The 21,540-nt window shown below is 60.4% G+C and overlaps 1 protein-coding gene across 1 annotated transcript in view; it reads right to left on the bottom strand.

Moving 5' to 3' along the window:
- Positions 1-742: 742 nt before the first annotated feature.
- LOC113197065 (BOS complex subunit NOMO3) overlaps positions 743-21,540 on the bottom strand; it is a 43,578-nt gene continuing 22,780 nt past the window's right edge. Inside the window, exons 15-31 of the mRNA XM_026409260.2 lie at positions 20,308-20,444; positions 18,923-19,010; positions 16,041-16,104; positions 15,422-15,517; positions 12,985-13,203; positions 12,827-12,909; positions 12,074-12,233; positions 11,873-11,999; positions 11,445-11,558; positions 10,524-10,651; positions 9,548-9,689; positions 7,339-7,422; positions 6,017-6,127; positions 4,933-5,034; positions 3,180-3,299; positions 1,662-1,754; positions 743-1,320 (exon numbers count right to left, since the gene is read on the bottom strand). Of these exons, the coding sequence (XP_026265045.1) occupies positions 1,189-1,320; positions 1,662-1,754; positions 3,180-3,299; positions 4,933-5,034; positions 6,017-6,127; positions 7,339-7,422; positions 9,548-9,689; positions 10,524-10,651; positions 11,445-11,558; positions 11,873-11,999; positions 12,074-12,233; positions 12,827-12,909; positions 12,985-13,203; positions 15,422-15,517; positions 16,041-16,104; positions 18,923-19,010; positions 20,308-20,444 (2,000 nt within the window). The 3' untranslated portion in view covers positions 743-1,188. The remainder of the gene's footprint in view (positions 1,321-1,661; positions 1,755-3,179; positions 3,300-4,932; positions 5,035-6,016; positions 6,128-7,338; positions 7,423-9,547; positions 9,690-10,523; positions 10,652-11,444; positions 11,559-11,872; positions 12,000-12,073; positions 12,234-12,826; positions 12,910-12,984; positions 13,204-15,421; positions 15,518-16,040; positions 16,105-18,922; positions 19,011-20,307; positions 20,445-21,540) is intronic.

The raw sequence follows: 21,540 nt of genomic DNA, 5'->3' as shown, positions 1-21,540 counted from the left end.
AGCTGGGGACCCTCTGAGCTGAGCCTCTGCACCTGCGGTGGCACCCAGGACGCTATCCTGCTTTTCATCTGTGCCTCAGCCCTGGCAGACCTGGCTCCAGTGCCCACCGGCAGTGTCACCAGACCCGTGGGTGCTTCACCTCTGCTCTGAGCCCTGGGCTCTCCACAGACCTGCCCCTAGCGCACCTCTGCCCTGGCTGAATCCAGGGCTCCAGCACACCAGGCACAGCCCTGCCCCCTGCACTCCCCCGGCAGCACCCAGTCGGCACCCGATGGGCGGGGTGACCTCCGCACTGTCACCTCCTTCCTGTAAAGTAAGTGACCACGCACTCTGGCAGTGCTGAGAACCAGTCAGCGTGTCTGTCGCACACGCACACTGGCACCCTGAGCCCCCTGCTCACTTGCGCATCTGTCAGAGACCCACAGCGTACTTCTTTAAACTGAATCTGTCACTAACGCAAAACTTGGAAGACTTTGCACAGAGCTTTCTCTCTGGCTTCTCTAGAAAAGGAATGTGCGTCCCCGAGGACAGTGGGCTCCCGGAGTGCCACCTGAGCAGGTGGGGCGGGCCTTCCCGGGCCACACCCCACTGTTCCCCTGACAGCTGCCCTGCGATGTCACCGTGGCGCACCATGCCTCTCCTCTCCCACTTTACCAGGACTCCGACCTGCTCCCCACATGCTCCAGTCTGTGACCCCAGCATTTGGCCAGCGTCACCAAGAAACGCAGCTGGGACGAGCGACAACACAGATGAACAGGCAGGTTTATTGATTTTCACCTCCTAACGGATGCTCCTGGTGGCGGTGCAGGTGGCGTGGCTTCAGCAGGGTCTCAGTGCAAAGGGGCGTCCAGGCAGAGGACAGTCCAGAAGGCACCTCCGCCCTGCACCCAGATGCCACGCTTGCTGGGACGCTTCCTGCGAATGACGTGCAAGACTAAGAAGCCGCCGCCAGCCCCCAGCCCTGCTTAAATACTCCTCTGACAAAATAAAAACAATAAATTATCTTCAGCTCAGAAAACGCATCGGGCTCAGCAGAGTGACAGGAGGGTCTCTTCACTGCGCTGCACCAAGAGGCCACACGAGGGGAGGAGGGGACCACAGTGACGGGCCCGGGCCACGGTGAGGTGGAGGTGGCAGGCGCATGCTGGGCTCTGTGGGCAGTGGCGGCCGGCGGCCTCCTCCTCCTCCTCACGTCCGCCTCGTCTTCTGCTTCTTGGCCTGTCGCTTCACGTCCTCGGGGCCGCTGTTGTCCGAGGCTGCCTGGCCCAGCGCCCGGACTCCCTGCAGCCGGCTGGTCAGCTGCCACAGCAAGGGGATGAGCTGCGGAGAGAGGGACAGGAGATGCGGGGGCTCCTGCGGTCAAGGGCCTCGTCCTCATCCTTCTCCACTCGGCGCGGTCAGCACCCCCGCGTGCTGACGGCTAGACGTCAGTGCATGGCAGGCCCCAGCCCCAAGGGCCGCCAGGTGGGCTGCCTCTCCAGAGGCAAGGACTAGGAGGGTCACTCAGGTTCATGCCCTTGAACGGGGACCCTGGGGCTGGCGTCAGGCCTTCACGGTCCAACCCTGAACTCCTGTCACAGCGGCCACTCCTCCACGGCCGCTCCTTAGTGGCGAGGCCCGCTCTCTGCCACCTTCCTGTCCCCAGGTCCCACCCGTCCTACCTTGTCGTGGTTGTACCCGGCCAACAGGACCAGCAGTGCCAGCGGCAGGGCGATGTAGGACCCCTGTGCGATGTCCTGCTCAGGCAACTTCCTCTGCAAACACAGGGCACCGTCACGGTCACCCACCAGCCACAGCCACAACGCCCTCGCCCTCCAGACTGGCCACCAAGGACCCCAGAGTCTCCACACTCGCCCCCCAGCAGGAAACCGAGCGACAGAGTCGGTTCTCAAACTCACCCCCCTGCTCCCCAGATTCTCGTTATGGGGCCCCGGAGGCCGGGCAGCGCAGCACCTTCCTCCCGTGCTCACTGGCCACACAGAGGGGAGGAGGCGCAGGGAGCAGGAGTCTCGGTGGCTGAGAGCAAATGGGCCTTGCTGATGGAGTCCCAGCTACGTGTGGGGACCCTGTCTCACAGGACATCCGGGGAGCTCTGTTCCAGAGCCGGGGCACACGTGACGGGCAAGCTGGTCACAGAGACCACTCCCAAGGGGGAGGCAAAGTGGAGACTGCGACCTCTACCAGGGCCACTCTCCCCTCCCCTTCCTTCGCCCCAGACTTCAGCACAGGCCCCATTTCCCAGCCTCCTCTGCAGCGAGGTGCAGCCCTGGAATGAAACTCTGGCCAGCAGCACACAGAGGGACAGGAGCCACGCCCGCTAGGCCCACTAGGCCCTGAAGACAGCGGCATGCCTCCCCGACTGGCTGGAGGCACTGCCCAGTGGACCATCTGGAGAAGTCATGAGCTAGAACGTCCCGACGCCAGGGGCGACCTGACCCCCGCGCTGCTGGGCAGGACACTGTCAGGAGGCAGAAACCTCTGACCCCCAGGCCTGCGTTCCTGGTCCCGGACACCCAGGGAACTCCCTCCCCACAGGACACAAGTGAGTCACAGGAGAACCTGCCCACACCGACCAGGACAGGCCCGCGAGTCAGAGCACAGGGAGGAGGGCTCGAGACCTCCTCACGACACACCACGGCCTGTGCCTTCCCGTCCCGGACCCCCAAGGCACGGCTGCTCAGTCTGCAGGGCCTGGAGTCTGAGGAGGCCCGAGCTACAGCTGCAGGCACTGCGCCCCCTGCTGGGCTGGTTTCCCCTGGCACTTCATCTGTCAAGTACGCCACGTTCCACCCTGTTGTCCTGCATCCCTGGTGGCACTTCTGTGCCCCCGTGTCCTCTATTTCCTGCAAATGGCAGCTAGTTCTAGAGTTTGGAGTTGGCCAGGTGTCAGGGGCCTCCTGATGGAGGAGGAGCACAAGGCCGCCTCTCCCCCCAGCCCTCCTGAGCTCATGAGGTGACCCCGAGACACACACACACACACACACACACACACACACACAGGCACACAGGCACACTCTGCCACCACCAGTCCCCAGCGGCTCAGAACAGCAGAAGGGCATCTGGGGAAACCCGAATGCAGAACCCAGAGTGGGACAGCGACTCAGAGCCAGGAACGCAGGCTGGATGTCTGTCCCCCTCCTGCCACCCACGGGCTGCTTTCCAAGTCCCCTGCTACTCACGGTGGGGTTGAAGATCAGGGTGATGTGCTTGTGGTAGCCCACCGCGGAGAAGGAGACCTGAGGCAGGACGTAGTCATGCTGGGACCTGGGCAGCGTGGAGTCCAGCAGCACCACATAATTCTGTGACACACAGGAATCGCTCGGGTAAGCAACATGTCTGGCAAAGCCAATGGAGACTAACGCCCGTCACGTGGCCGTGGTGACACGAGCTCAGGCCTTCAAAGAAACCCAAGTCTGCGCTTCCAAACCCAGGCTGCTGGCACAGAGCCAGGGCCTCCGCAGGCTACCCCACTGGGGACAGTCCTGCATCCCCGGGGTCCTCTGATAAGGCTGCCAGGCCCTGCAGCACTTTTTAGGAGCCTATTCAGCCTCGACAATTAAGGTCCTTTGAGGATGTGACCTCAGGAGCCAGTTCTGAGGAGGGAAGGAAAGTGACCAAAGGGAGGGAGTGGGCCAGCCCACACTGAGGCCGACTCCCAGGGAGGCACAAGATGGCTTATTAGCTCACGTTCTAGAAATATGGCTCTGGAATACCACAGCCCTGTGTGCCAAGCCCGACCAGGAGCCAGGCCCTGTACCCGACAGGCCCGATGTACACTCAGCCACGGAAGGCCAGGATCCGCACCCCATCCCCTGCATGGGGGGAGCTGAGCCTGCGGCGGCCAAGGGCAACCCACATGGGGTCAGCAGCCCCGCAGGCTCGGACCCCAGGGCCCAGGTACTTCCACCCTGCTGTGTAAGGCGACTGTGTCAAAGGCAACACCACCTGGGGACACGGCAGCCTGCTCTGTTATTTCAAACAGAGAAAGAGGCGGAGTCAGGAGAGGCACCCTCCCACCACAGGTGCACAAAGGACACCCTTGGCCTACCACCACTACCCAGCTACGGCATCAGCCTGACAATTAAGTTAATGAGAAACAAGTTTAGAATCAGTAAGGGACGTCCCAAATGACAGCCGGAAGCTGCTCAGTGCTAGGGTGGGAGATGGTCGTCCAGGTCCACTAAACCAAGGGACACCACAGAGGTGGGACAGCAAGAGGTCTATGTGAGACTACAGGAGATGCTTGGTAATCAAACCGTCCAATACAAAGAACGATGAGGACTGGGGCCGTAGTGGAGGTAGAGCACCTGCCCAGCCTGCACGAGCCCCAGTTCCACTCCCCGCACTGCAAACAAAACAGGCTTCTGAAAATCACCGGAGAAGCCCCTCCACCCGTGGCTCTCAGTAACCTGGCGGCCAGGGAAAAACGGGAGCACAGGGAGTAAAGGGTGCCCCACTTCAGGGCCTGGTTAAGCTAACTGAGGGTAGTCCCCACGTGATGGACCACTGGGAGGTCGGGGAAAACCAGGCAGTGGAGCACTCGATGGCGGGGACAGATGTACATTCCATTCTTCATTACGGAACAACGTACGAACGCTCCAGGCCTGAGCTATCACAGTCTGCGTCTTTACTGCTACACACATGCACACGTGTACTGAAAAGGGACCCAGAGGACGCCAATCAACACGTCAACAGTGGTTATTTCTGGATGATGGGACTTTGTCTGATTCTTTTTTCTCTGTTTTAAAATCTCCTGCTATGAATGTGCATCATTTTTGTAAAGAGAAAAGCAGCTCATTAAGGAGCAAGCAGCAGGCCCCGCAGAGCCCGGCCTCCTGACGGGGCACTGCGCAGCCGCGTGGGGAGCAGGAGGTCTCCCGACCTGGGAGACTGGAGGCAGAGCGGGGAGCGCGGGCAGAGCACAGGCCTTACCTCGCCGTCTCTGAGCAGGGGCGGGAAGTGGAAGAAGAGGGACTGGCCCAGGGACACCGTCTGGATCGGGTTGTCGAGGTTTTCACTCTTGTAAAGCTTCACCTGGGGACAGAGCAGGCGGCTGAGCTTCGGAGATTGAACACAATAAACGTGACACACAGACGTCCTTGGACAGGCCTCTGTGGGAGAAGGCCGAGCACAGTGCCTGTCCCAGTCGGAGGCTCCGGGCACGTGCCAGCGCCACCACAGAAAGCTGACTCTGGAACAGGCCCTGACCACCCAGGTATTGCTCAAAACAGCAACCACGGTCGTCGCGACGGGGTTCAGAGGAACTGCTGCTCACACCCGGGGACCCCCTAAATGTACGGCACCCACAGGCACCCTGCAAACGACTCGGCGATCCTGAGACAAGGCACTGCCTCAGGAAGGCTCAAAGCCCATCACCTGAGGTCACTCAACGTGGACGAGCCCAGATCCTGCCTGCCACATCATGTCACATGACCTGAGTCCACAAGAGGGTCTCCACTGAACGGTTCTCCAGGCCGTCTCCCCAGATCTGTAGCCCTCCCCACCACCTCACACAGTGGACACGAGGAGGAGCAAGGTCCAGTCCAGGCTGCCTTCAAAGGCTGAGTGCCCAGCCCCATGCCTGCCACAGGGACACAAGAGACCACCCCTGAGGGTCACAATGGCACTTCTCTGCACCCACAAGTCACGGGGGCTTCCAGGGATAGAAGTCACAGCTAGGTCTGTGGGTCACATTCAAGACCACTCACAACCACCAGTGACAGAACAGCCCTGGATGCCTGGCCTGCAGCCACCGCCCAGCGCACAGAGCTTAGAACCACAGCACTGTGCCCTGACGTGGGCCCCACCGTGGACCGACTATTCCCAGCACTCATCAGCCTCGCCGTCACCCACCCCCCAGAGAGCAGGGGCTGCAGCTGCCTGAAACTGGGTCACTCCCACGCACACCTGTGAGGGAGGGTCCTGGGTGCTCACCTGGACCCTCAGCAGGGCGCCTCCCTGTGCCCTCCACAGCCTGCTCCCGCCCGTCTGGGTGCCCTGGAGACGCTGGCCTTACCCATAATGTAGGAAGGTACTCCGAGGACGTGATCACATTTCCACTCAAATCAAACTGGTTAATCTGCCGGAAAACTATGATGTTCACGTCATCGATGTCGTTATTCCCAACCTGGGGGAGAAGGCTGAGCTGAGGGGCTGCTGTGCCCCACCCAGTGGCCAGGAGCTCCCCCGGCCAGCAGCACTTCCCAGAGGAGGCACATGGTCCAACGCAGTAGACCACATGCGAGGCCACACACTGGCCAAGGGTGACCCCTGGCCCACAGAAGCAGCGTGTTTGATGGGCAGTGTTCACCCTCTGGCTTCTAATCCCCTGCCGTCGTCTTTAGAAGAAGGAAACCTCTTACAAGAAGGCCGAGTTCCAGGCTCTCTGAAGAAAGACCAGGCGAGGGGGCAGGAGGAGCAGGAGAGGCTCCACCTGCTCAGCCACGGTCCACCACGCTGTGGCCCTGCTCAAGCCCCCAGGGCAGGAAGCGGGGCCAGGCACCTTGGGGTGAGAGGCAGCCACCTGACCGTCAAGAACGCCAGGCACAAAACAGCCCCTTCCCCAAAAAGCCCGAAATGACAGGCGCCATGGCGCACTGCTGGAGTCCAGCTGCTCTGAGGCTGGGACAGGAGGGTCACAGGCCCAAGGCCAGCCCGGGCCCACAGTGAGACTCCGTCTCAAAAGGAACTTCCTGAGAGGGCTGGGGACGACGCTCGGGGTGGAGCGCTGGCCCGTCCCGTGTGAAGCCAGGCCCCCAGTGCTGAGGGGCAGGGGGCTCCTAGGTGGCCCACTGCCCTCCCTCACAATCCTCATGCCAAATGCCACCTGAACGAAGCCACCAGGGAGCAGTTCCTCGTCCCAGCCCAGCTCCCACCCGGCCAGGAGGGCTGCTCCACAAGAGCACTGCCTCAAAGGAGGCCAGGGCTGGTGACCTGAGCAGCTGCCTTGGGGACAGACGTAGAGTCGTGATCTTGAGTATCAATGACTCGGCCCACAGAGTGGCAGGGAGAGGCCACCGAAATCTGAGAGGCCTGGGGACAGGCTGCCAGTTAAGCCCCCGTCCCCCCAAGTCGAGATGCTGCCTCTGCCCCAGACCCTCCCCGTGCCGGCACGACCAGCCCCTGCTGGGGCAGCGGGGAGGGAGGGCGAGGGCTGGCGTCGCCCTGGACGTGGGACAGCAGCACTGCCCAGTCGAGACTCCACGTCCCTGCTGCTCGGGAGCAGGACCCATGAGAGGACCTGGGTCGGGTCTTAACACCCCCACCACAGACGAAAGGCACGAGGGGCTCTGGTCAGGAGGGCGACCAGCTGGGTCGTGGGGCAGTGTGCGTCCTCACCTGGATGACCCGATGGTGGGGCAGCGCCCGCTCGATGTGGTCGTTGCCTTCGGCCTTGAGCTGCACGTGGAACACACACCCCGGCTGCAAGGACACCACAGTCACTGCTCTAGAGGGGCCTGGCAGCCACCCCACCCAAGCTCCCTGTCCCTCCAGAGCACCCTGATCCCTCACGTCCCAACCTCTGGCCTGGCCACCTTCCCAGACTCCCTTTAACACCGCCCCCCACCCCCTTCACACAGCCACCCCTGGTTCCCTGGGTCCCCACCCGGCTCGCCCTCCTCTAGCCCAGGAGGTGGGACCCGCTGCTCTCTCACACCTCGAGCGTCCACACCCGACGCTCCTGGAGCCACGCTGGCCTCGCGCTGCCCAGCCTCCCCGCACCTCCAGGCCCCCGAGGCTCAGGGCAGATGGGGTGATAGAAAGAGGGCTGAGGCTTGGCCCCTCTCAGATCTCCTTGTTTATGCTGCCTGTCATGTGGCTCAGATTTATAGGCCACAATTTGCCAAAAAAGCGTTACCCTAAAAAACTAAAAACGCTCATTTCTGACCACCACAGTGGTCAGACCCAGCGCCTCATCTAAAGCCAGGGTCATGGTCACAGGCACCTGGATGCACCTCGGGGAGAAACCCTGAGAAGGAGCCGTCAGTGCTCAACTAGACGGAGAGGGGACAACAGGGTGCCAGCCACCTACACTCAGGCCCCCACCTCTGCACGCAGCACAGAGGTGCAGGATGGCGCTCTCAGCGTCGCAGCCAGGGCCACCCCCTGTGGGGTGGCTCTGGGCAGTCCCCCTCCTGGGGTCTTGCTCTGTTCCACATGTCGCCTGAATCCTAGAAGGAGCACGTGCACCCTGCAAAGACGATCCCACCAGCACTGACAGACCACCAAGGGGACAATGCAGCGCACGGTCACCAACAGACCGTGCTCAGTGGGGACTGGTGGCACTGTGGGAAAAAAGGAGACACTGCTGCGGAGGCTGTCGGGAGGCCACTCCTCACCGTGGCGCCCGGCCTGCCCAGTCCCAACAGGCGGCCACACGGCCCGGACTGGCCCACTCCTGGCCACATGGCCAGTCGTCCTGGGGACTCACGTGGCCTTTGGCAACAACATCTAGCGTCAGCTTCTCCCCCAGGTCCTGACGAGTCCCTGAGCACCGAGGTCACATCAACCAAGGGCCAGGTGCTCCTCCTACCCGGGTCAAACCCTCGGCGCCCCCAGCTCGCCACCCTCTGGACACCCACAAGGACACAGGTCAAAGGACATCCCTTCGGGACGTGTGGCCTGGCACTTGGAAGGTGTGTGCTGCCACCAGGGAGCACCCCAGAAATACAGGAAGACCCTAATGACTGACCCCCTCAGGGAGGAGGCGGGGACGTTACAGTGGAACCCACCGCAGTGGAGAGGAGCCACGGCCCAGCGCCGAGTCAGCTGAGAGGAGGAGGCCGCGCTGGAGGACAAGGAGGCCCCGCTGGGAGGACAAGGAGGCCGCACAGCTCTTCTGCCACCAGGGGTGAGGTGAGCAGGAGGCGCGGCTTGGCCAGGGCGCCACTCCCAAGTGAGGAGGCGCGGGAGGCTTGGTTGCCACCCAGGGGGCTCTGCTCTGTTCACGCCCTCCCTCTCCCCCCACACTCGCCCCATCAGGAAGCCCCTGGGGGACTTCCTACAGGCTGTCTGCCAGGTGAGGAGGAACAGGTGAGCAAGTGCACAGGGAGGACGAGCCGCACGCCCAGCCCAGGCTGCCGCTCAGAGGGGAAGGACGAGGAGCGGCTCACTGGCGCCCAAGGGAAGTGGTGGGTCTCCTTCATTCACTGCTAACATCAAAAACCAGCCTCACAGGGAACCAAACACTGCAGCCGTGGCTGCGGGAGCTGAGCTGTGTCAGGGCTGTCCCCTTCACACGGGCTGGGCCCTCCCTAGTCCTCACGGTGCCCTACTGGGCACCCGGCCATCCTGGGCCACTCACACTTTTCTCCCGGCCCCATAAGCCCCTGGTCTGAGAGCCCGACGCAGCCGTGGCCACTCGATGCCAGGCCAAGCTCCCACCAAACCCGGGTTCTCGACCTCACTCTGCCACGGAGCCCAACCCAGTGCTGGCCAGACGAAAAGCAAGCGGCCAGTCGAGACAAGGACCGGGAGGACCCAGAGCCTCCCCGCGGTCCTCCTGCGGTCTGGAGGCCCAGGACCCGGCACGGCGCCCAGAGCTCACCAGCAGGCCACGCAGCCGGAACTTGCCCTCCTCGTCGGTCACGGTGTCCTCCCCGTACATGCTGCAGTCCTTCTGCCCCACAGCTTCCACGGCCACCCCCTGCTCTGGTTCTCCATTCAGAGATGTCACTGTGCCATAGCAACTGTGTGACAAGGAAAAACACAACGTGTCTGAACACCCGCAGGGTCACGGGCAGACTCCTGCGCTCACCCACAATCACGGCACAAGGCTTCGAGGGGAACTGCCCGCGACCCCTGCCCCAGGACACACTGCCATCAACTTCCCTCCTCGTCCACCCCAAGGGACGCTCCGGAATATTGGACACAAAAGGCTGAGCTTCACTGGATCCTGCTGCTCTTCACTTAAAACACTGAAGCGCTCGACGGTGGGAAAACAACTCGAGAACGCACTCCACGCGTTCAGGGAACTCGGTTCATTTTTCTGAGCCCGATCATCCTGACCATCTTCACCCCCAGGGCCCGGGCATGTGTGTGAACACGCACACATACAGTGTGAGCACACGGCACGTGGCTCTGCACGCGCCTGCCTGTCCGGCTGTACGTAGTGTGTGTCCGTCTACCTAGAGCTGGTCTTCAGAAAAATAGGAAATGGTGGGCACCAGAAGGGGGACATGGTGGCTGGACACAGGCTAGTAAGGGGGAGCTCCACACTGGCATCTGAAGTGCACTCAAGTAACTCAAGCCTTTCCCTTTCTGAACGTTTAATCAAGTCCAAACTTAAGAGATTAAATTTCCCAGCAACCAATATGCTTTCTCGGGCCTCTCAGAGCAGGCGAGGGGGTCACAGACCACCGCTGAGCCCTGAGCAGGTGTGCACTTGCTCACCTGTTCCTCCTCATTCTGGTGACACTGAGTGTGTCACCAAACCTCCTGGATCAAACCAGCTGTGGGGCGCGAGGCTCCAGGCTCACAGCCCTGAGTGAGCAACCGGCCTGGGGGCTGGCGGGAGGCACTACCTGTAGGCCGTGCGGTACCCGGTGATGGTGATCTTCAGGTTCTGCCCCTCCTGGACCTCGATCATCTGCGAGGACGGCTCAAAGCGGAACTCCTTCATCATGGGCTTGAAGTAGTACTGGCCGGGGCTCTGCAGGGACAACACACACCGCCGGCTGCCACACGGAAGGGCGCACGGCCACGGCTACGGGCACCTGCGTGATACCGAGCAGCCCTGGCCTCCCAGGCAGGAGGCAGAGATGGAGACCTCTCCTCATGAACGGCGCCGAGGCCCAGGGGCAAGCACAACCCTGACGGCGGGGCTCTGGTCAGGAGCCCAGCACTCTGTGAGGAAGGCAGGTCCCAAGAGGCCCAGCAACTGGCTCCATGCGCCGCAGTGAGTGGGCAGCAGAGGCAGGACTCAAGGCTGGGGGCACGGCTGCAGGCCCGGGACCTTCCAGATGCTACACTACTTGCCTGTACTCCCCACGAGTCATTTCGTTCCCGTGACTGGCAGAAGATGCCACTTAACAGATTCCTCTTGAGTCCCCACCACCGGGACCTCGGATCCATCTCAAAGGAAACCTGGGCTACCCTCCCCCAGGAAGGGGCTTCCTACACAATGACAAGCTACCACCAAACAAGACTCGGTGCGGAGCAGCAGGACCCTGGGGTACAGCAAAGGGCGCCTGAGAGAGGCCGCCAGGGCCAGGGCAGTGATCCACACAGCCTGGTGACAAGTGGGTGACCAGAAAACAAGGAGGAGGAAGGACCAGGGACCAGCAGCACCAAGCTCCATTAAGAGCAGCTCCCTAGCGAGATGTGGTCCCCTAAGACAGGCCACTCCACGTGGCCCCGTCCCCACACCGTTGAGCAACACCTGAGCCAGGCATGGGCCGGCTCTCCTGGGGAGACAGCAGGACGAGCTGCAGAAGGACACCTACCAGGTTGGAGAAGGTGAGGACGCCGTTGTCCTGAGTCAAGAGGTTGGAACGAAACACGCCCCCGCTGAGCGACAGGAGGACCCCCGGGAGGGGCTGGTCATCCTCGGCCCTGATCTGGGGATGAGGAAGCACACGAGGTCAAGGGCCCTCAGCCGAAAAGACAACTTTCCTCCCAGGAGGGTTGGTGGCCACTCATAGGGGCAGGATCTGCTCTCCCCCAGGGTGACTAGCAGGAAGGGTGGCCACGTCCCCTCAGAGCCCTGAGAGCCCCTCCGGCTCCCACGGGTCTCACCACCTCACGTGTGCTGACACCCAGCCTGGCTGCCTCCTGCCCACAGCCCAGCACGGTACCGCCCCATGTGACACTGCCCAAGGCGGCACTTCCTGTGCACACTGTCGGTTGTGTGGCACACCCGGGGCGGCGATACCTCGAAGCTCACTCCGGCCAGGGCGTAGGCCTTGAAGTCTCCGATGGTCCCTTCCACCGCGGTCAACACGTAGCCCTCCTTCTGAGAGGTCACGGTGTACTCCAGGTCACTGTGCAGGGGGCCAACGCTGGACAGAAGAAAGTGAGATGCTGAGGCAGCTCTGGGCCCTCAGGCTCCCAGGGGCGTCTCGCTGGCGCCCACCTGTAGGCTCCTTTGTCGTCGGTGAAGACGGTGATGAGGGGCGAACTCGCCCCCTTCTCGCTGATGACAATCTCGACTCCCTCCAGCTCGGGGTGGATCTGGCCCTCCAGGAAGAGGCCCGCCTTCCCGTGGATCTCGATCAGCTTCCCCGGGCAGCTCTCTAGACGGAGGGGGCAGCCCAGGAGGGGAATGAGTGGCAGAGGGAGGGAGCTGCTTGGTTGGGGGCCCCACGAAAGAGGGATCTCAGACAGGCGCTGGCTACGAAGGAGGTCCACGCCCAGCTGCCAGGGCCTGTGGAGCAGCCCTTGCGGCAGTGTGTCACTACTCCCTGCCGGCTTCCTGCAGGGCTATGGGACAGGGAGAAGCCTCCTGCAGAAGGGGCAGGGCGGCTCCCCTAGGGACCTGGGCTCCCAGCCCCCACAGATGGCCACCACGTAGCCAGCCCAGAGGCCAGAGAAACTCGGCAGTCACAATCACTGCTGTCACTTGTTCCCAAAAGCAGGAAGACGGTCCCTGCACCTCCGCAACAGGGGGTTTTGCTTTTCACCCCCAACCCCCGTCAACCAGTAACGTCAAGGGAGGCCACGACCGCAGAACAAACCCACCCCAGGCCGTCCGTCAGCCACCCACCAGACAGGAACACCCAGTGCCCAGGAGGCCCCGGGGCTCAGGGACACAGCGGTACCACACCACCACAGGCCACTTCTCAGCGAAGGCCAGGGCACAGCGCTGGGTGGCGAGTGGCAAAAGTACCTCCGCTGACGAGGGCTTCCATGGCAGGGGGATAGAAGAGCAGCTCCTTGGACGAGGGCGTGACAGTGATCTTCTCTCCAGACCTACGGGGCGACACTGGAGTCGGGCTCTGTCCCTCCAGGACCCAGGACGCTTCGGAGAAGCGCGCGAGCGCTCACCTGGCCCAGTAGGAGAAGTCGTAGTGGAAGGGGCCCTGCAACTCGTCCACCAGCTCCTGCCCCGGAGGCCGGGCCCTGCCCTCGCCGCCCTCGGCCTTGCCGTTCTTCTCCCGCTCCTGCCGGCGGGTCTCGATCTCCGCCAGCTGCTGCTCCCTCCGCAGCTCCTGCGCAGACTTGAGAGGGCCCAAGACCAGGGCCGGCTCGCTGTCGATGGAGGACCTGCAAGACGGGCAGCTGGTGGGAACCCGCCCTTCTGCAGCCGGGACCCAGGGAAAACTGAGCACCTCGGCCCAATCACAGTGACACCTCGGATTTAAAACACAGAAAATTCAAAGAAACCGAACTGAACTTCCAGGTGGGGAGCAGACGCTGGGCTAGACTGACACCCCTGATTTGGCACTGCCAGGTGAAGGGCCGTCGGTCTCCACGTGGGACAGGGAGCTCTCTCCACACCTCTGTCCCCTACATCAGAACACTGACCGAGAACGCATGCGCTGGCGAGCAGGCAGGTCCCCCAGCCCTGCAGAATCCACGTCCCAACAGGAGCAAGCAACGACAGGGACCACCAGGTGTGCAAAGGAGGGACAGAGCCAGCAGCAAGGGAGGGCAGGGTGCGGGGGGGCCAGGCCCGGTCCTTCTGATCAGGTGGCGTTGAGCAAAGGACCAAGGGACGGGAGAGTGCGAGTCCCACGGCTCTCAGGTGAGAGCACAGCAGATGCCAAGGCCCAGGACAAGTCCCCTCAGAAGTTCCACGGACAGCAAGGAGGCCAGTGCAGCTGGGGCAGGGGACCCACAGAAGCCCCAGGCCAGTGGGAGAGGGCGGCAGGTCACACTGCCCCATGGGAGCCACCCTGGGTTTCCTCTGGGTGGGACGGGAAGCCACTGGGGCTCTGGGACGAGGAGGCGTGACCTGCACTGAGAAGTCACTGGCTACCGCAGGGACAACATGCTGCCCCACGCAGCAGCTGGAACAGGGAGGCCAGGCAGAGAGCTGCCGTGGTGACCAGGCACCCGACACAACGACTGGACCAGAGTGTGACAACAAGTGGGACCAGACCGCGGGAATGTCCTGATCTCACAAAAAACCAGGCTCTGTGAGGGTGTGCCGGTGGGGTGCGAGGGAAGGAGGAACAGGCAGGAAGCCGGCCCTGCGGGGGGGAGGCTGCTCGGCGGCCTCGGGGTGACCCCCACGATCTAGCTCTGAACCCCGTAATCAGAAGGGCCAGAGGCAGGTCCAGCTGAGGACACGCCCACAACACCAAGCCCCTCCTGAGGGAACCAAAGTGGCCTGGGAAGGGCAGGCGGGGAAGGGAGTCCCCGCTGGGCAGGGCAGGGGGCTGCTCACCTGTTTCCACCCTCCAGGCAGGAAACCAGGCGAGTCCAGCACCAGGGCAGCGCTGGCCGCTGGGCCATGAGGGACACACCAACCCTCCCTACCGCCTGGCTGGTCCTTCAGTCCCCTCACCAGAAACCACGGGCTCCCCAGCTCTCGTCCCTCCATGACCCTGCAGTCCGCGGCCTCGTCACGTCCGCTCAACCTCACCCTGGCCGTCCCCTGCCCTCGTGCCTGCACGTGGACCCTGTTCCGCTGGCCCCGCCCTCGGGCCACTTTGTTTCCTCACTCAGAAGCCAGGGCTCCTCTTTCAAACAAGGCCACCCTCCACTGTAACAGGGCAGCGATGTCCATGGGACGAGGACCAAGACCCAACACGGCCTGGCCCCCACCTGCCATCCTCCTGTGCCCCCAGCCCCAGGGCCACCCCAAAGCGCTCATGGCACTGGAGTCTGCAGGTCCCAGTCGGCCTCCCCGGGGGCAGGAAGTCTGGGGCTGAGGCCATGAAGATGCCCACTGTTAGCAGTGATGGCTGGCACAGGGGGGGCCAGAAGGCAGCGTCACTGCCCATCCTATGTGACAAAGACGGTCAGCTGCCCAGGCTCTCGTTCCTTGAGAAGATTAGTATCCCAAACCTCGTCACACTGCAGAAATTCAACTTAGGTGACAGTCACATGGACACGACCCTCGGTGAGGGACGGCCTTTCCAGCACCTCCTCCCTCATGACCGCCTCGTATCAGGGGCCATCTCTATTTCCTAAGCCTCCAAGAAAAGATCTGAAGAAAACCTGGCAATTTTTTTGAATTTGCGAAAACACTTGAAACACAACGAACGTGACCTGGAGATTTTTTTCCCTTAGAAAGAAGTTCAACGAGAAACGTAAGACGGGGAATCTGCTGTCAGAGGCTCCTCCTCACCCACAGCTAATTCCTGAATCATAAAAGAAAGGGATCGGCTGCTGGGTATTTATGACTGTCCTACAGGAGAGGGACGGCCATTTGTGTGTCCACGCAAAGATAAGAAGTCAAGAGCAGCTTCGCGTCTATTAGAGAACCCAGGCCCCAGCACCTCCCGCTCCGCCCAGCAAGGAACACAAGTCTTACTTGATAGTCACGGTGACATCCATCATTTTGTCAGTGGTGATAGTTCCAAGGACATGGTGGCGAATGGCTGTCAACGTCAAGATGCTGGGTGAAGACCTATAAATCAGAGAAGCGGAAGCGTCCACTAGCAGCGCTACCTGGTGCTCAAAGGAACGCCACCAGCACCCGTGCGGGCAGCCTCCCCCACCCGAAAACACACGGTGCCAAGGGGTTCTTCCCTGGGACCCAACAGCTCTGGGAAGCCACCCAGGCCCGTCAAGAGTGGACGAACCCTGCGCTCCAAAACCTCGCCCTTCCAGCTCCCAGGGGGCTCCACGCCCAGCAGCACAAACATGGCAGACCAGGGCTGGAGGACACCCATGGGCAAGCCTGGACGCAGCTCGCCTTTAGGCGCCTTCACAAACATGGCCTCCCAAGGGAGTCCAGGGAGTTCCCGGGAAGGAGACTCCCCGTCCACACACAGCAGCGTCCAGTGTCTCATCTAGACGATACTTAATGCCTAACTTGGCCTCTTCCAGGAAAAAATAGAAAATTTCCTTTTGTTCTCAGAACTACAGGAGGCCGCGCTCAGGGTCACTCTGCCCCACAGAGGGCCCACCAGGCCCGGGGCTGTGCTTACGTGTCATAGGTGTAGAAGGCTTGCTCAAACCGGTGGCAGGAGCGAGGCGTCACCTTGTACACACCTGCGGACAGGAAATCAGAAGTCGTTTTCAGAGAACAGTGTCTATTACTGCAAGCAGCTCCAACGCCTGAGAACCGCAGGCCGGCCTCGAATTCAGAACCCAAGCAGGCCAGATGCGCAACCATGGGAGCGCAAAGGAGACGGGCACCTTCCTGCTGCCAATCACGGCTGGCTGCCAAGCACCCAGCCCACCACACAGCCACTCAGAGGCTCTGGTTTCCCAGTGTCCATGACTTAACAACTCCCGGTAGTGACCTGCACGGGTCACGCTGAGGTACACGCGCCCAGGAAGGACAGACGCACACTTCCGCTGCAAACGAAGCCGAGAACACTCTCCCACTTCAGATCCTATTAAAGACCCCAAAGATAAGCACGCTCCTTCAAATATCCCTAAAAAGGAGCAGGGCATAGGGAAGGCCCAGAAACCCACCAGCAGTCAGGAACACCCCTACTCTATGAGCCCATGCAGAGGAACCCTCGGATGGGGGCACATTTCATCCTTTGCCAGAGGGACAGTCATTCCAGGAAGAAGCAGAGTGTAACTATTTGCTCCTCCTAATAATCATTAACCAATATTTTGAACACACTTCCTACAGAAACATGAAATCAGTTTAAGCCACCCCTGCTGTCCTCAGGGCACTCAGAAAGCCCAGTGAGGTCACCAGGAAGAAAAGACGACCAGCTCTGTCCACCGTTTGGTTCTTTCATTCAACAAGCAGTGACTGAGCGCCTGCCCCCCCAGGCTCCCTGCTGGGGCGGTACACAGTGGAGAACAGAGAGGCCTGGTCCCCCACATGGGCAGACCGTCGGCAGAGCAGGGCACAGGACTGCCACTAATATACCAATGGTGGTCCACGCCTGAAGGAACAGAAGCGAGTGTGCAGTCAGGAGGGCGAGAGGGAGGCTGCAGGACCTGGAGGCCCACCCTCCCCTGGGGAAGCAGCTAAACCCAGGCCGACAGGGGGTGCAGAGCAGGTGGGCGGGAGCTCAGGCTGGTGTGCTATGCGCTGCCTCTGACGGTCAGGAAGCCACCTGTCCTGTCATGCTTCTCCCTCAGTAACAGACCCGGTCACCTGGAGGGAGGCAGAGTTCCCAGCCTCCCTTGCAGCCAGCAGACAGTTCTGGCATGAAACGTAAGGAAGCTTCCCGGAGGAGAGCTTCCCACGGGAAAGGCCGGCCCCACACAGCCCTTTTCCTGCTTCTAACAGGGGGTTGAGGCAGCTGTGGCCACAGGTCCCAGGGCGTGGCCCACAGACACCAAGACACGGCGCCAACTTCCACCAGAGCTGACCCCTGCCAGCAACCGTACTGCCAGGTCTTCTCACTGAGCCAAATGAACCCCAGTTGTTGACACACTGCAGTATAAATTGTCACTTACAGCCAAAGGCAGCCCAAATGACACACATAGAAAGAGTGGCTAGAGTGGAAAGAGGCACTCAGGGGAGGTGACCCAGCAGCTCAAGGTCAAGTTAAGGGTTCCGTGTTCTACCTTGAGAGCCAAGAAGAGCCGCTGAATTATTCACCAGGAGAATGAACTGAAACCCACAATAAGAAATGCTTCCTGTCCACCAGGACAGCTGTGAACCGAAAGACAGTAATACACGTCGGAGGAACATGGAGACACAGGAACACGTGGGCACCGTGGGGCGACCAGCACACGGGCCACCGCCACAGTCACCAACTCGTGGCTGCTCCCAAAATTAAACAGAATGCACAGTGCGATCCAGCAACTCTGCTCCTAGGTGTCTCGACAAGATCGAGATGTGGACATGGGCACAAAAACCAGTACAAGAATGTTCATGCCAGCGTGGCTCAGAATTGCCAAGAAATCCTCGTGTACCACACAGAAGGCGGTGAACGTGCACACGACGGAACGCTGTTAGGCAGTGAGAAGGAACCAGCCGCGGAGACCAGGCTGTGTTAAATCAAAAGAACCAGAGCACCTGCAGCCTGCGACACCCTTCGTGTGAAAGATCCAGAAAAGGCAGATCCTGGGAGAGGAAACGAGGGGCTGCCTAGGCTGGGGATGGGGACAACCAACCACCTTACTGGGGACAAGGAAAACGCCCCAAACTGGGCTGCAGTTCTGACTGCACGACTTGGTAAATTCACTAACAGTCCCTGCATGGTGCGTCTTTCTTTCTTTAAGGGGCTGGAGGTTGAACTCAGGGGTGCTCTGCCCCTGAGCTATACGCCACCCTTTTCATTTTTTAATTTTTAGACAGTCTCACAAAGTTGTCCAGGCTGGCCTCAAACTTGAGGTCTCCTGCCTCAGCCTCCCCAGTAGCTGGGATTGCAGGCGTGCACCCCCACACCTGGCATATTACACAGCTGGGATGGGAGAACTACTTTTTCTTTCCTTGGCTTTCCCCCAGGGCCAGGGATTAAACCTGGGGCCTCGTGCATGTTAGGCCCCATTCTGCCACTGAGCCACACCCTCAGCCCCCAAATGAATTGACTGTGTGGCATGCAAACTGTATCAAGAGAGTTAAGAGAGCAGGAAGCCACCAAAGATTTTAAGCAAGGGGGAGATGATTCAACTTTAAAAAGGTCACCATAAGGAAAGGTCATTGGCGGGCGAAGGGTACGTTGTTTATTTCTAAAGGTGGTCTCTACCCAACTCTAACCTGAGACCAGGCACGTTTTCCAACTCGGCGCCCTCTACAGGGAAGAGACAGAAAAACAAGACAGCACTGAACAGGACTGAAGCCGACAGCCTGCTGCACAGGGATCCAGGCTAAGGGGAGAGGGCCTTCAAAGCTACTCTCAGCGCCTCCCCGTTTTTCTAACCCACAGCCCGTCAATCCTGCCAAACTTACCAGGCTTGGACAGGCAGAAGCGGTTGACTCCTTTGGAGAGGTTGTAAATCCCCACGTTCTCAGGTCCATTTCCATCTTGATAGAACTCCTGCGGGACCAGAGCCAGTGCGATGACTTACCGGGGAGATGGAGACACCACCATGATTAATACTATTTCTGTTTCCGAACCAGTCATCTGTTTTGCCCATTAATCATTTGAGCAGTTGGGTGCCACAGGAAAATTAAAAACCTTCAAGATCTTCCAACAAAAATGTGCTCTTTTCATTCAATCAACTAATATTTATTGAGCACCTGCTATGTGACAGGCACCAGGCTGGGCCCTGGGAGGCACTGGTGTGGCTCCCGTTCTCAGGGGGCTTACCTTCTAATTTAGGGAACCAGAAAACCAGCATGTCAACAATAAATTAGCGGTTTCTGTGAGAAGCAATAAAGCTAAGAAAATCAACAGGGAGCAGGAAGCACAATGACCGCATGGGGGGCTCCTGGACCACCCTCTCCTGCTAGGTGACACTGGGCTGCACGCAGCCTCAGCGATGGGAAGGAAACAGATGCCTGCACTCTGGGAAGAAGCTCCCTCCAGACAGGGACCCGCAGGGACAGCGGCCCAAGGAGGGAGTGAGCAGGGCAGGGCTGTGAAGCCAGGGCAGCTGGGCCGAGAACACACAAAGCGGGGAGTGGGGCTGAGCTAGGGCCCACAGGCCGCCACTAGGCACCACGGAGCCTGACCTACAGGACCCGGGTCCCCTGCAGGGGAAAGGCAAGGCCTGCCCGTCACCCATCCTCGGTGGGTGTGAATCAGCCCTTCTCCTGCAACACAGCATCTGCTGGGGTCTGCAGCAGCTGGAGCAAGACGCGCACTGCAAACACCAGGGTCTATCACAAAAAGTCACTGACGGCCATTGGCCCAGTCTCTCTACTGAGACCTGACAATGACGTCTGTCGCTGTTGGATATCAATACGTAGAACTCTGAGTGAACCACACAGACGCTCCTTGTCCTCTGAGCCGCTTGGCAGGCTGCCCTCAGGCCAGCGCAGAACTTGGGGAAGAGCAGCTCTGGGCCCTGGCCCTGCCCTGGAGTCAACACTGGAGAAAGCCTACTGCCCGCCTAAGCACACCAAGGAAACCTTAGATACCAAGAGGTTCCCCGGACCTGAGCAGGGCATTCAGCACACCGTGCACCCCAGCAACAGGCTCCCTAAGTGTCCGTCAGATTGTGGGGGGGCGGCAAGGCCATCCCCAATAAGGGCTCTTTCCACTAAGGGACGTCAGTGCTGCCCGATCGTGCTTTCCCTGACAGGGGGCACGGGCCGGCTCACTGGACTGTGGTTCTCACGTCATGCAGCCCAGCACCTCCCACCCGGAGCCCCTCCCCCACCCCGCATACCAGAGTGATGGCGTGGGACAGGGCGCAGCGCAGCATGTAGCCCGTCTGCCTGAACTCCACGGACGACACGTCCTCCTCCAGGACCTCCACCTCCAGGCTCTTGTTCCTCCAGCACCAGTCCTCATGCATGATGCTGACTGCAAGGCAAGCACGGGGGACAGCGTGGGCCAGAGCCCCGCCAGCACCCCCTGGGGGACAGGGACCTGCACAGGCTTCACACGTGTGCACAGGAACACTCCCACGGACAGCAGCACACGGAACAGGCTCCTGCTCAGGTAAAACTGAAACCCAGCGGGCACCATGGCGCACACCTGTAACCCCAGCGGCTCGGTGTGAGGCTGAGGTGGGAGGATCGTGAGTTCAAAGCCAGCCTCAGCAATTGAGTGAGACCCTAAGCAACTCAGTGAGACCTGTCCCTAAATAAACATAACAGAAGAGCTGGGGATGCTGCTCAGAGGTTCAGCGCCCTGGGGTCAGCCCCAGTACCAGAGAAAAAACTGAAACCAGTGGCCAGTAACATGACAATAAAGAACTCCAAATGGGCCACAGAGACTGGCTTTAAGGAGGACATTCAGGGACCAGCAGACTTTTTCTATAAATCTTTTCAACTTTTTTGAGAAGGGGTCTCACTCTGTTGCCCAAGCTGGCCTCAAATTCCCAGGATCCAGGGATCCTCCTGTCTCAGCCTCCCACATGGATGGGCTTCCGTGCACGACGTGGGACCCGTCTCAGTGTCAGCTCTGCAGGTCTGGACTACCCAGCCACCACCACAGCTCATGAGCAGCACGGCCAGCTTGGGAACAATGGGTGTGGCTGTGTCCTAGGGAAACTTTTTTATGAATGCCAGCAGGCAGACTCGAACCACAGTTTGCCAACCCCAATGGGACAAAAAAGATAATTCCCAGAAAAAGAAATCTACTCTATAAGCTATTCACAGCTGAAGCTCCAAGCTGATCTTTGAAAAAGCAGAAGTACAGGCAAGAGGTGGCTTCCTGAGGGGGCAGGAGGAGGGGACTACCACTGGCAGCACCTGGTGAAGACCAGGCACCCTGCAAGGGGCTTTGCCAGCTTTATTTCAACTGCTCTTATGTTCCCCAAGGCTGCAATGTGCCCATGCTACAGTGAGGAAACTGAGTCTCAGTGGGGCTTAGAATACCTGAGATGTGGGTGGGGGACAATTTGCCAAGGTATAAGGGTAGACAACGAGCCGAACTATGTCTACTTACTGCTGGC

Source organism: Urocitellus parryii, chromosome 9 (genome assembly GCF_045843805.1).
Source record: "Urocitellus parryii isolate mUroPar1 chromosome 9, mUroPar1.hap1, whole genome shotgun sequence".
In the NCBI taxonomy this organism is placed as follows: Eukaryota; Metazoa; Chordata; class Mammalia; order Rodentia; family Sciuridae; genus Urocitellus; species Urocitellus parryii.
This window is presented reverse-complemented; position numbering and strand designations above follow the sequence as displayed.